The sequence below is a fragment of the Harpia harpyja genome, chromosome 4 (assembly GCF_026419915.1).
Source record: "Harpia harpyja isolate bHarHar1 chromosome 4, bHarHar1 primary haplotype, whole genome shotgun sequence".
NCBI lineage: Eukaryota > Metazoa > Chordata > Aves > Accipitriformes > Accipitridae > Harpia > Harpia harpyja.
This window is the reverse complement of record NC_068943.1, coordinates 49,319,964-49,333,748: the sequence shown is the minus strand read 5'-3', so window position 1 is coordinate 49,333,748 and position 13,785 is coordinate 49,319,964. Positions and strand designations below refer to the sequence as shown.

The window sequence follows — 13,785 nt, the reverse complement described above, 5'->3', positions numbered from 1 at the left end:
AATTTTTGGGGTGAAGACCAACGTTCGATTCTCTTCCAAAGAGAAGAACAGCTGGAAGGTGAACGTTTTCATGCCGAGTTAGGCGTTTCGGCTGGCGGCAGCTGTACGAAAAGGGCTTTTTAATAAACCGCAAAGCCGCAGAAAGCGAACTCTGAACTCGAGCAGGCGTTACGGCCTTGCCGCCACATCGTTCTCCTCACACAGGTGTCCAAACCCACCCGTCCTCTCCCCGAGTCTGCCAGGTGCTGCCCCGGCTCCCCTCCGCCGCAGAACCAGGGGGCACCGGGAGCGAGCTCCCCCCACGCACCCGCCTCCCCTGAGCCCGGCCCCGCGGCGTTTCTCCTCGGGGAAACGCCTCGTTTGTGTGGAGATGGGGGGGGGGGGGCGGTGTACCCGCGGCAGGGGTAGCTGCCGCCCCTGCGCGCTGCCCTCAGCCCCCGCCTTCCGCCGCCGCGCCGGAAGTGAGCGGGGCGGGCGGTGGTTCCCTCGCTCCCCGGCCGTTCCCCGGTGTGTCGTCACGGCGCGCCGCTGGGTGAGTGCCGGGGCCTGGCGCGCAGCTGAGGGCGGCGGCGGGGCGCGAAGCAGCCCAGCGCCGGCCATGGCGCCGCCGCCGCCGCCGCAGAAGGAGATCGTCTACAACAAGCTGCTGCCCTACGGGGAGCGCCTGGAGGCCGAGGCCGCCCGCTTCCTCGCGCAGATCAAAGACAACCTGGCCCGGGCCGTGCAGCTCCAGGAGCTGTGGCCCGGCGGGCTCTTCTGGACCAGGAAGCTCTCGACGTGAGTGCCCGGAGGGGGTCTTCCCCCCGCCGCGGGGCCGCTGCGGCTCCGTCCGCGCCGGGGCGGGACGGGGCGGCGGCGGCGCGCCCGGGGTTAAGGCGCCTCGGAGGGGGGCCTGCGGGCTATAGGGCTGTAGAGGGTGCGGAGCCGGGGTGCCGGGCTCGTCCCTTCCCCGCGGGGCCCCCCCGGGGCCGGTGGGGCTGTTGGGGAAGCGCGGCGGAAGGCAGGCTCGCTGCATAACGGTTCCTCCCCGCGCCGCTTCGTCAGAGGTGAGCGGGTGCCGACTGCCCCGTGCCCGCCTTCCCCCCCCCCCGCCTCTCCCCGGCTCGGCTGAGGCTCGGGCGGCGCTGCCAAGGCAGGACTGCGGGCCGGCGGCGAGGGCCGGCCTCCGCCGGCGGAGCCCGGGCAGTAGCGAGGCGTCAGCGCGGGTCTTACACAAGGCCCGTGGGTGCTTCGACGTAGGAAACGGGGACAAAGGTGGCTTCGCCTCCGAGAGCGCGCCTGTGGTCTCTGAAACTTCCAGACTTTTACGAGTCAAGCTCTTGTGGGGTTGATCGCTGCTTGGTTGGTTTGATATTTTTTTTTTTTTTTTTTTTCAAATGCGTACTTGGCCACCTGTTTCACCACTTACCTTTTTAAGCAAGTTGTGCGAGACGCCGTCTCCATGTAACTTCTGCTGTAGGAACATGAAGTCTTTCCCAAGACAGGCTGGTTGTTAGTTCAGTGCTAGCAGGATTACTTTCTGGCTTAATGCTGTGTAAACACCGTTGGTGCCCTTGATAGCTTGCCTGTACTGTGGCACGGTGTAGTTTACGCTGATGTTGGCTCTGCTGTGTGTACTGGCAAGGTGCTTTTAATACAGATGAAAACATGGTGGTTTCACAGATAGCACCGAGTAGAATGTGGGTTTCTCTTCGTGAATTTTACAAAGCGTACTTAACCCTCTTTTCTTTTGGACACTGACACTGGAAATGGCATCCTCTGACAATGACTCCTGTAGCTTCAGTCAATAAATCGTACTTCTGTGGGTATTTATAATGTTTTTTTGCTGAATGCTCCATGTGCCTTCATAAATGGTGTTTCCTATGTGCTAGAAATGATGAAATTATGTGCGTTTTGTACAATTTTGAGATCTTCACTTGCAATCTTCCTCCCTACATAAGTAATTTTTTTAACATTAATTGGGAATCTAATATATTTGGCAGTCAAATCCCTTTGATAGCGTGTATTGAAATGTGTCTTTATATTTGCCAAGAGATGTTCTTAGAATTACATTGATGGTTGCAAAATGACTCACGTGTTTGTGTTTTGTGACAGTTTGAACCTGTTTGGAACCAGTTCAATACTGTTTCCCTTCCCGCCCCCCCAATCATCTCCTAGCTCATACTGGTTTCAGTGGTACCTGTTGCCTTTGTACCGGTGGTAGAACTTCCTATACTAATCAAGTTGAAAGAAAACGTAGCAGTTCTTACTACGAGAAAGATCGGCATTGGGTAAATAGGCTGAATGTGGCACATGAGTCCTTTGAAAATGTGCTGGGTTGTATCAGAATCACCCTGTTACTCACTCTGTAAATTGCAATTACTGTTACCAGTTTAGGCTTCAGGGCAGTGAATTTAGCTTATTGAGAACTGCTGCTGTGCTACTTTATGAATCACAGAAAGGTCAGGAGGGTCTAATTTGTGGTTTTCCACCTACTCTTTGAAGTTTGAATTTAGTGTGTGTGTTTGTAACTTGTCTGATGCCTGTTAGTCCCAAGATTTCTTTGTAGCATCTTATATGCAGTAAGACTCTGCATATGTTTGGATGTAGGCAGGGGGAGGAAGCAGTGGGCTTGGTTTAAAAATAAGCTGGTGTACTGAACACGAGAGATGTTTTGCTTCTTAGTGTAACTTGACAAATTATTTCTGCAGGATGAAATACATTAATAAAAGTTTAGGCCTAGATGAAACACTTCCAACCATATGGTGTTCTGATGTCGTATCTAAGTCAAATTATAGGATAATGACAATAAAATAAAAATTTTGCTGTCTGTTCATAGTGGGTGATTCATCTCCAAATCAACTTACTACCTTTTTCCCTACTGGCCAGCACATTTGTTTGATGAAAAAAAATGCCCAGAATCTTCATAATGGCATGATCACTGCTTAGCTTTGTTGCAAATGTCTGAATCGTAAAAGCCAGTATTGTCACAGTATTCTGTGAAATAATGTATAATTCAGAACCGTGGCTGACACGTCTTTAATCTGTTTCTTGTACAGATACAAATGTTCATTCAAACATTGTAATATGTACATACATATAAATGAGTAAAGGGAAAAATTGCATGCAAATTATATACTTGTATAGTTACACCTCCTCAGGTACTTGCAACTTTATACAACTTGTATAAACCCTGCAGAGCATGAAGAATGAAAGTGAAATTCAAATCTTTTTGTGAATTAAAAATTTGAGTATCAGTTGCTATTTCATGATGACAGCTGAACCTGAGATCTTGTATTTCTTACACTCCCAACAGCTGAAAACATGACTTGCACAGTTACCTTAAGAGTAGCTGTTTCAGCTGTCTGATGTCATGAACTGAGTAGGGGGCAAAAAAGAGCAAAATTGGAGTTTATCAGATATGCAAATCAGCTTACGGACATTATAATTCTTTTATGCATAATTTTCAGTGATGGGAACTGGTTCTTTGGTTGGGATGCATGTGTGGAGTGTGGCAAGAGAACTTTCTCTCTTGTGAAGACAGAAATAGTGCAGTTACTGATGTAACTTACAACTTACTGGGACTTCTTATGCAAGTAAAACTGCTTGCCTCAAAGACTGGCATTTAAATCTGTGATCATTACCCCAAGATTCCTCCAACTTTGGCTAGTAAAATCTGTATCTTATAAAATGCTAATCCGGTTGTGAAAGCAGAAGACTGAATCTCAGTTGTATAACTTGCTACAGTGTGTGGTGGTGGGGAGGAGGGGAAAGCATGTTGTATCAAAATAATTTGCTTAAATGGACTTGCGTCATACTCCCGTATGGTCTTTAGGTCAAAAATAGGCTGCTGTTTCAATTTTTCCATCTTTCATGTGTTACATATAAACTTTGTGTATAGATGTTTTTGTTTAATTTTTTTTTTTTTTTAAGAACATAGCCTGTAAATGAGCATATTGGTATAACATGAACATTTAGTAGTTACTGTACATGTGGTTGGCTCTGCAGCCTGGAAAACCCACAAATGTCTTTCTGTGCTTTCTACTTCAGTAGGCAAGGGTAGAGTTTTTGGAGCTGAGGGACAGAGTTTCTCTTCCTGACAGTGTTATTTTATGTGTTTGTCAGGTATAGGCTTATTACAAAATGACGTTTAACTGTCTTGCTGTAAGGTGTGGCAAAAGCGCAGCTCAACTGTTTTGAATTAGAATGACAGGACACAAAGTTATGGAGGGGATGAAAATATCTTAGTGGGACTTTTGTGAAGTATTTTAATCCCTGTTGTGTGTGAATCTTGTTTTATGTCTATTTCCCTCTCATCTTTATCAGGTATAAGCTTTCTATCTAGATGCATAAGGGGTGTGTGTGTATACTGTATACATGTACATGTGATTTAAATAGTCTTGTTGAGCATGATTAATTGTTTTTCATATTGTCAAAAACTGAGTTTTAGACCAATCATAACCCTGTTCTGTGTGTTAGAAAATGAAAATAGATAGCTAGGAATTTAGGAGAGTGCTCTATTCAGCTTCAGAAGTGAAGGCAATTTTTAACTGTAGCAGAGCAGCCAACTTTCTAGGGCAATTTAGGATGTCCACTTGATATGATAGTGCATCTCCTAAAAATAGGTCTATTGTAATTGTGGAGTGAGGGATTGGATACCTAATAATTTTAGAATAGGGAATCGGCTTTTCAGTTCTAATTTTTTTTTTTTTGTAATCTCCAGAGACCCTGTACACTGTACAGAAAGGATGGCGCTCTCAACAGAATTTTCACTTCCTAATTGTGTTTTTTAGGGTGGGTTGGTTTTGTTGCCTTTTTTTTTTCTCTCCATGTAGCTGAACTCCAAATCAGGACCCAGTGGACCAGCACAATGAAGGACAATTTATTTATCCTTTTTGTAGTTGACTGGTAGAGGCTGAGAGCTCATAAAACCTTTGATGGTTTTCTTAAAGGAGGCATCAAAAGGGCAGCAGCATTAAGATTTCAAGAAACATCTCAATGTAGCATTACCTGCCTTCATACAAGAAGTCTTATTTTTTGTTTTGCAGTAATTTAGTTCTGGAATTATTTTTTTTTCCCCCAATAACCCAATTAATAATTTTTTTTTTTTTTAATCCTGACGAGCCACCACTTATATGATGAATGTGCATCTGTGTGATTAACCCCTAGGCATCCTTCAGGATTCATGAAGTTCTGCCTATATTCTTTTATTTAGTAATGACGATACTTCATCCTTTGTGAGGGGATATTCTGAAAATATTGTAGTTCCCTGCTGTTAGATTTTGCTCATTTAATCTTGAGGAAAAGGTGATTAGCCCCTTTCTAGAAGTAATTATTTTCTGTCATTGTCTTAATGCACAGCTGGATTAAGGCAAATAATTGATGGTTTTAAAATCTGCCTCCCCCACCTACATAAAGAAGCTGTAAATATGGGAGCAATTTGGCATCTAGTTCTGCTTTTTGGGCATAGTGACATCTTTGTGTTCAGTATGTTTCTGTGTACTTTACTCCTTCTGTTTCTTTCTTAATTAAATGGCATTTTGTATAATAGAACTGCTGTTAGCAAATGTCAAGAAAGGTAACCAGCCAAACATTTTATTTTCGGTTATATATAGCAACACTGACAGATTAACTGAATCTCTTGTGAATCTAGTGTTTCTTTGTAGTTAAAACGTATTTTTCAGGCTTCTGCAATTTCTTTTTTTTTAATCATACATGAAGAAATTCACATTGGGTTATTCCCATGCAGTATGTGAGCAATGTATGCTTTTAAAAGGTGAAATATTGCAATTAAAATAAGTATGATTAAGTTATATACTTCTGTTAGCCCTTACAAAATCATCACCCTTTTTTTTTTTCTGAGGATTCTTTCTTCATGTCCATTTTATGCATGTGAAAAGTGTAGGTGTTCAGCTGTTGATGGTGTAATTCTATAGGTAGATGGTGTTTCTGGCCAATCCAGATCATTTAGGTTCCTGTGATAGGAGAGTGGGTTATCCTGTATTTTGTTTGTTCCCTTCTGTATTTGAAATAAGTGAAACATGTTGAAATAAGCATTAGTGAAAATACTGCCCATCAAATGTTAAAATCTCCCCTTGAAATCAATGGCAGAAGGAAAAGGGAAGTGCAAAGAAGCGCTGTAGTGTTGGTTGGTTTTTTTCTTTTTTTTTTCTGAAAACTGCTGATGATTGGTTTGCTGGAGCCCTGCAGCTGTTCCACTGTGTCTTCAAAGGAAACTGGAGGAAGAAGGTTGGGAAAAAATCTTGTGAGGGAAGAGCAAGGGGTCTTGGTATATGTATATTTAAGGAAACTAACTCCTCCTGGTAAGATTACTAGCTATGGGTGATCCTGAAAGAGATAATTTTGTTTTAAATTGAGGAACAGGGATGTAGAGAAGTAGGAAAAAAAAGTACTCAAGCGGTTGAGTCCAAATCCCGTGTGCTCTGTGTTACTGTGTGAAGTGTGCTTTGTGTAAGCATGTTTTATTAAGGGATCTGAATTTTAGTTCTCAAGGAGTCAGTTCTCCCACTGGCAGTTCTGCGAGGAATAAAAGCTTACAGAGGAGCATGAAACACTTGAAACTAAACCAGTTATAATATTAAACTAAACTCCTCAATATTGCAGAATTTCAGAAACCAAATTCAGGAATTAAGACAGTTTGTTTTGATTGTTAGATCAGTAGCTGCTAACGTTTGCCCCTTTAAAATTACCTAGCCTCTATTTCTTTCAAGTAGGAGTCCTTCAGAGATGTTTCCTTCCTAATCTTTTCACATGGCAGTTCCAGTGTAAGATTCTGCAATGTGTGCTGCCCTGCATACCAGATAAGCAGTGCAAGATCTGACATTTGTCTCATTACCAGAAAAAGCCTTGATGCTCCGCTGGTTTATATTTAGCAACAAATCAATCCAACCTCTACTACATCTTAAACAAAAACAACAAATAGGCTTCTCAAAAAATTGTTTTATAGGGGTTCATATCTTGTATGCTTTGTCTGCTACTTGGAGGACAGCATATTAGTAAGGTTTTTTTATGAATCTTTAAGGATAGTTGGAGCAGTAATAACAAGGAAAGCGTACTTCCCAGGTGAGCAGTAATTTATAGTTGTGCGACATGTAAAATGCTGCACTAGAACCTTATATAGGTTTTGCTGGTGCAAATTACCTTTTGAAATTTTAAATGTATTCCTGTATTCAGTCTAAACTTGGAAATAGCAAGTACTTCTTCCAGAGTTAGTCCTAATGGATCTATACTTTCTTAAGATTGTAAATATAAGGTATAGAAGCGGGACACACCACCAGCAAAGCTCAGTGGCTAAATCAGTTGTTCAGCCTTACGGAAGCTATCAGATTTGGACTTTACGTGATACTCGTTTTGGGGTTTTTTTGGGGGGGGGGGGGGGGGGGGTTTCTTTTTTTTGGCTTCTGAATTGTGTCCTGGTTCCTTCTTAAAGTGTCCTAGCTGCAAAGGATAGACTATAATAAGGCTGCTTGTGACAGTTGTGGTTTTGGATTTTTTTTGAGAGAGAGATAAATACATGGGGATATGGAAATACTAAATTTTATAGCTAGTACATTTTAAGTTGAGGTGAAAGAATATGATCCCTGTTTTTGTGGTATCTGGTGTGAGCATGAAGTTACGGTATTTGCAGAATCTTAGAAGACTGTAAATTTTATTCGGTCATTCTTTTTCTTTCTGTAGTTAGTTTCAGTTGTCAGTCTTCCTTTGCTATATGTCTTCAGGTTCTTATTTGTTGGACTTGTGAATCAGGTTTTAGTTTTGTTTCATTAAACAGCAAGTCAGAGTCTGGCTTGGGTCTTAGACAAAATGGAAATGTGTTAAAAATTTTGCTGACTCATCTTGTGTTTTGTTTGTAGATACATCCGATTATATGGGAGAAAATTTAGCAGAGAAGATCATGTGCTTTTTATCAAATTGTTGTATGAGCTGGTAACAATTCCAAAACTGGAGATCAGCATGATGCAAGGATTTGCACGCCTGTTGATAAACCTGTTAAAGTACGTACAGATTTCTGCTGACTACTGAAACTTTCATCTCTAAGTAGTTGATCACTTCACTTGCTTAATGTTGTTATATACTTTAATGTAATAATATGTTCTATTACATGTTAGTGCACTTAATCTCCCCTGTACAGTTGATGTTGGTTAAAGAGTTCTTGTTACGCAAACACCTTGCCCCTTCCAGAGCTTTAGGATTGGTATTGAAAGTGAAAGAACATCAGGGTTTTTTCTCCTATTAGGAAAAGAAAACATCTCAGAGAGCCAAGTGTTAAGCTTGAATCTCCGACGGAGAAGATGAAGACTGTCTCATAATTTGATAATGTTTATTTCACTTAGACTTTTCCTGAAGATCTTGACAGCTTCTGTTTGTGCAGAACTGCTGCAAGTGGCTAGCTTTTTTCTTGCCTGACCTTCCTGCAGTTTGTGCCAAATGCTGATGATAAGCATAATTCAGAGCAGTGATCTGGGGTATTCTGGTGTGCTGTGTGTCAATGTGAATGTTTAATCCTAATGTGCTCATTGTTTTTTTTCTTCTTTTCTATTAGGAAAAAAGAACTGCTTTCCAGGGATGATTTAGAGTTACCATGGAGACCGCTTTATGAAATGCTGGAAAGGATATTATACTCCAAAACAGAACATCTTGGATTAAATTGGTTTCCCAAGTAAGTTTGCATTTTCAAACATTTGATAGACTATAAGTACGTGTAATGCTGGCAAGTACTTTGTAATTTGCTTTAATATCTGGAATTTGATATACAGTAAATATTTTGCTTATATTTTCATGAAGTATATTTCAGTAATTGCATGCAAGACTGTACTAAGTCATGTATACCCTTCTGTCAGTGAAATGTGTTTGTTATGGTGTTCCTCTCTTTATGAATGTGATTGAGTTCATTTCCAAATATGCAGGAACAGGGGTCGTCTTCAACTTATTTTAGGATGATAACCCATAGTTTAGCAGATATAATGTTAAATTTTAAACGATATTCAGGTCAAATGTCTGCTGTTCAGTTATATAACACAATAAGGGTTTGGGAAAATAAAAATGGTACTGTTCTAAAATATATGTACTGTAAGCATTCCCAGTATCTGTAATCTAGGTGCAGATCTGTATGCATACAAAGAAAAGTGACGTGCCCTCTACAGGAAATACATATATGTGTCTGTATATATATTTTCTAAGTGATGATATGATATGGGCAGATCAATTTTTTTCCCAGTTAAGAATTTTAGAAATGTTCTACTGATTTTAAAAATGAAAACTTGTTTTCTTTGCTTTCTCTGCGCTGCCAATCCCTCCCCATCTGTCAAATTTGCAAAATTCCCATTTTCCTGGTAATTCCAATTAAAGAAGGTCCTGCTTTATAAATTACAGATTATAAAAGGTATACATGGATAACACATTATGTTTGTTTCAACTGAAACTTCACGTAAAGAATTGCAGGTGAAAATACTTAATTGGCTTTATTAAAAAACAAAAAAATTCTGTCCAGGGATACTGAAGTACTACCACTGATTCCTTTTACTGAGTGGAAGATCCTATTGCTGATAAGTGACATGAACAGAAAATACATGTAGCCTTGTAACTTGCTACGCAGCGTTTCCTGCTGTATTTCTGTCATGGCTACGTAGGTGGAAAAATAATTTTGCTAAATTGCATTATTTTGCTAATTGTAGATAATACTTGTGAGTGAAAATCCAAAAGAGCGGAGCCTTTTTTAGTTGGTTTATGCATATGCATATGCCAGCACCTGCTGCAGCTGTATACTTTGCTCTGTGGGGCTGTTGTCTAGTCACTTTTCATTTATTGTGTGAGAAACTTGTGTAGTGGGGAGGGACTTTTCCAAGAGGGAAGAGGAGGTTAAGCTGGGAGGAAGATATCGATTGTGATGGTCTGTCTGAAGTGTTTAGCTTTTATTAACTGTATTAGATATCAGACACTCCATCTTAATATGCAGTGCGATTTGTTCTCATACGGTGTTTTTTCTTTTTTTTTAACAGCAATTTTGAGGGGTGTCTTTTTGGTGGAAGTCGAGATATTTTTAAAAGCTGAGTTGATTTATAGCTGTTAATTTAACTACTGTTTTAATTTTTTTTTTTTTTTTTTTACATTCAGTTCATATCGACCAGGCTTGTCTTCACCTAAAACATTTGTGCTTAATGTATTACATAGGTGGTAAGAATGACTTTTTGTTTTGTTCAGCTCTGGCCGATGTGTAATCTTCTGCATGTTCTGTTAGATTGTAGCACATGTCACACAGGTGTAATTTTCTGCATAAATAATTGTATTAGAAAACCAATGTTAACATTACACCACTGTTTGAGAATGTCGCACTGTATGTAAACCTTTCTAATTGGGGAACAAGATAGCGTGTGTGAAGTGGCTGATAAAGTGGCTACATGCTAACTAATTTAACCAGCATATATATTTCAAGGGTTAAATGAAAGGTAGATTTTACATTTGAATAATTGCTGTGTCTTAGTATGGGCAAAATCAGTATTGGTGCAGGAGTGCATGTTACCAAGTGAGTGTACCTTACTATTAAAAACAATGAAATCATGGAAAGTGCTTTAGCAGTGAGGTAATAGGTTCTGGAAAATACACCCAGCAACAACCTTGTAGCTGTGAAGTGTGAAACAAAGTTTCTGTATCGGAAGAGTTTATTGTGAATTTTTGCAGTGAAAACTGTATCAGGAGTTTTGGTGTATACATAAATTCAGAAAACTGGTATAAGTAGAAGTGGAGTTGCAGTGCGTTTTGCTTTGTTTGGGTTTTTTTTTAGGAAGAAATTTTTAGTTGTACTAACCCAATGAGAGATCAATATTTGGCTCACCGAAGTTAGAAATTCAGTAAAATAATTTGTGAAACTGTAGCTGGTTGCTCTTTTCATTGTCTTATTTTAAGCTCTTGTAATCGGGTGTCTACTGCAGGGCTAGAATTTCACTTAAGGCCTGAATCTGTCCTGAAAAACTGAAAATTGTGATTTTACTGCTTTTCGATAATGTAAGAGTCAACAGTGTCAGTTTATATGTTTGTTGTTTTAACTGAAACATGTTTCTCTTTGAAAATGCAGGCAAAAACCCCCCGATTTACAAATTAATATGGTCATGTCATTTCCAAAAGAAGAAAATAATCATGTAGTGCCAAAACGATGACTAGTGGTAGGGGTTAATAATATTGTTGGGTGTTTTTTAATATATTCATGTGACAAGACATAATAATAAGCTAATAATGCCTCAGGTAATAAGGAGAAACTAAAAGCAAAGAAAACTGAATGGGATGAGAAATTTTCCTCATCTCCTTAAATACACTGTTGTTTCAGTAATTAATAGGAGATACCTTCCAGTGTAAGTGGCTTCATTATCTCTCTGTGACAAAGGTTTTAAAAACCTTATCCAGATGGTCAGCATTAAATACCTGAGCAAGGACAGGAGTACAAACTGCAGTAGGCTGATCCAATCTGGCATGGTTTATGTATATAGTTGTTTGCTGTTGTGCTCTATTAATCCATGGCTAGGTTTAGGGATAGAGTAGCATACGAAAATTGGCGAGTGTGATAGCTGTAGATATTTTTCAGCAATTCCGCAGTAACAGGTATGCAGAAAGTCTAACCAAAAGTGGAACAGAAGCCACTGCTAAGAAGTTTGAGAGTTGGTTCAAAGTGATAATGAAAACAGTAACCAGCAGTCTCTTGTTCTCCCCAGGTGTGTTGTCCTGTCCTTTTCTAGCTAGTAGTCATCAAATGGGAATCTTACAAGATGTCTTCTGTAATTAGTCTGTAGTTTTAACTGTGTCTTAGATGGAAGTTTCTGTATGTTCAAAATTGTCTGCTGCTGTTTTTTTCTTTCTAGCTTCCATTCTAAGATTGCGATCAGAAGGGGACATCCCTTCCAGTCTTTCTGCTTTGCTCGTTTCCACTAACAAATGCTGAGATCTGACTGAAAACTTGTGAATTTGAAAGACTTGTTGATCTCTGGCATCCGTGTTTCTTAAAATTCTTCTGTCCTTCAGGTTCTCTTTAGCAATATTTTACTTCAGCAGAGTGTGATAGTATGGGGGTAGCTTTTTTGGTTTTGTCACACAAACGTTTTTCATGTTAATCTTTAATGCTCTTAAGGAAAGTTGCTGGTTCATGCTTTATTTATCTACTCTTGGAACAACTGTTATCTATTTTTTAACTCTTTCAAGAACAGTATGCACTTTAATCCAGAATCTTTTAGAGCTTCTTGCAGAGTTTGATATTGATTTTGTTTAATGAATGGTTGGCCATTCCTCTTCAAATTTTAGAAGCTGTCAGTCAGGTCAAAATTTTCATTCTGGGAGAGGTCATGGGTTTACTTTGTCACTGTGGCATAAAGTGCACAGAATTTTGCATCTTCTAGAGTGCTGCTTGAACTGAAATACTGTTATGAGGGCTGGGTGGGCTTTTGCTGGCTTGTGGTGAATGTTGAGGTGTTGAAGGGAAGTAGTGGTTTATCCATTTTGTATTTCTCCTGGCTTGTATGGCATCAGTTTATTTTGTGTAGGACTAGAGAGAGAGTATGTGCATGCCCAGTATTTGTGTGTCTCAATTGACCTAAACTGATCTTTGGTAAAATTCTAAAGATGATACGTTTGTGTCATCTTTTTCTGATGAAAATAGCAATTCTGTATGTTAGTTTTTGATGATGAGCTAAAGGATGCAATTTTTCTATTAAGAGTACAGAAAGTATGTCTACAAGCTGTAGGAAGTTCTTGTGCCAGAACTTTTTTTTTTTTTTTTCCCCCCATTCAGGGAATGTTTTTTGGTAGAAGTGCAATTTAGTCTTGAGCTCGTCTTGTAATAAACAGAAGATTTGAAAACATGACAGTTTACTACCTTTATGGTTCCATTGATCGATATCTTTCTCTCCTCCCCCTTCCTTTTATTCTTTGAGTTTATTCTGAGGTTTAGTCTTTTTTAAGTGGTTTGATGGCATCCTGTGACAATTCGTGTTAAAATGATTTCTCAAATAAGTTTTCTTGCTATGGATAAAAACGCTTTTAAAATCAGCTGTTAATTGTGAGGGAAGCTAATGAAATAACCATTGATTTGCAGATAGTTCACTTCTCAGAACCACTGGACAAAACCCAAAACCAGATTGCAAAGGACAGATAATGGTGTTTGAAGTCTAATAATAACAACTTTCTGAAGCCTGTTGCCTTTATGTATCTTACAAATATTTATGAAGTCCATAAAACCATTTCTGTTTGTGTTTTCAACTTCCCCAAGAAGTTACCTTGCTTTGCTGGTTGTTCATGGATAAAATGCAGGACATTACTTACAAGAAATTATAATAATTCTACTCTTCACTTAAATGCAGTAAATACTAGAGTAGTATATGAAAAGTAGAACCAGGAGTTCAGCAGAGCAATTTTAATCGTTATGATTAGGTCTGTGTAGAAGGCAACTAGCTGCTGCATGTTCACAGAAGACATCTAATTGCATCAACATTATCTTAAGCTCTTCAGGGAAGAATCAGCAAATGGCTGTTTATTTTATGCTGTCATTGAAATTTGGTAATATACTATCCATAATTTTTCCTTTCTTGTTTCAGTTCTGTAGAAAGTGTTCTGAAAACACTTGTGAAGAGCTGCAGACCGTAAGTGGTTTTTGTTTTGTTTTGGGTTTTTTAAGCCTGTATCTTTAATATTACTTTAAGAGGGGGAAGAAAAGTGTTTAAAAAAAAAACCCAAACCAAAACCCACCCTACTAGTCATTCCTTGGCTGATGTTGTTCCAACTCGTTTAAGAAGTTTGGGGTGGAGG

General features: G+C 39.7%; 1 protein-coding gene across 3 annotated transcripts in view; it reads left to right on the top strand.

Annotated features, from left to right (window-relative positions):
* Positions 1 to 487: 487 nt before the first annotated feature.
* Positions 488 to 13,785, top strand: part of PSME4 (proteasome activator subunit 4) — a 70,617-nt gene continuing 57,319 nt past the window's right edge. Inside the window, exons 1-4 of one of the 3 annotated variants that reach the window (XR_008234698.1) lie at positions 488 to 777; positions 7,854 to 7,994; positions 8,543 to 8,659; positions 13,575 to 13,619. Coding sequence is in view for 1 of the 3 variants with exons in the window: in XM_052783937.1 (XP_052639897.1) it covers positions 599 to 777; positions 7,854 to 7,994; positions 8,543 to 8,659; positions 13,575 to 13,619 (482 nt within the window). In the remaining 2 variants the exon portion in view is untranslated. Of the gene's footprint in view, positions 778 to 1,323; positions 1,342 to 7,853; positions 7,995 to 8,542; positions 8,660 to 13,574; positions 13,620 to 13,785 lie in introns of those variants that run through there. The other 2 variants (XM_052783937.1, XR_008234699.1) reach the window with 2 other exon arrangements.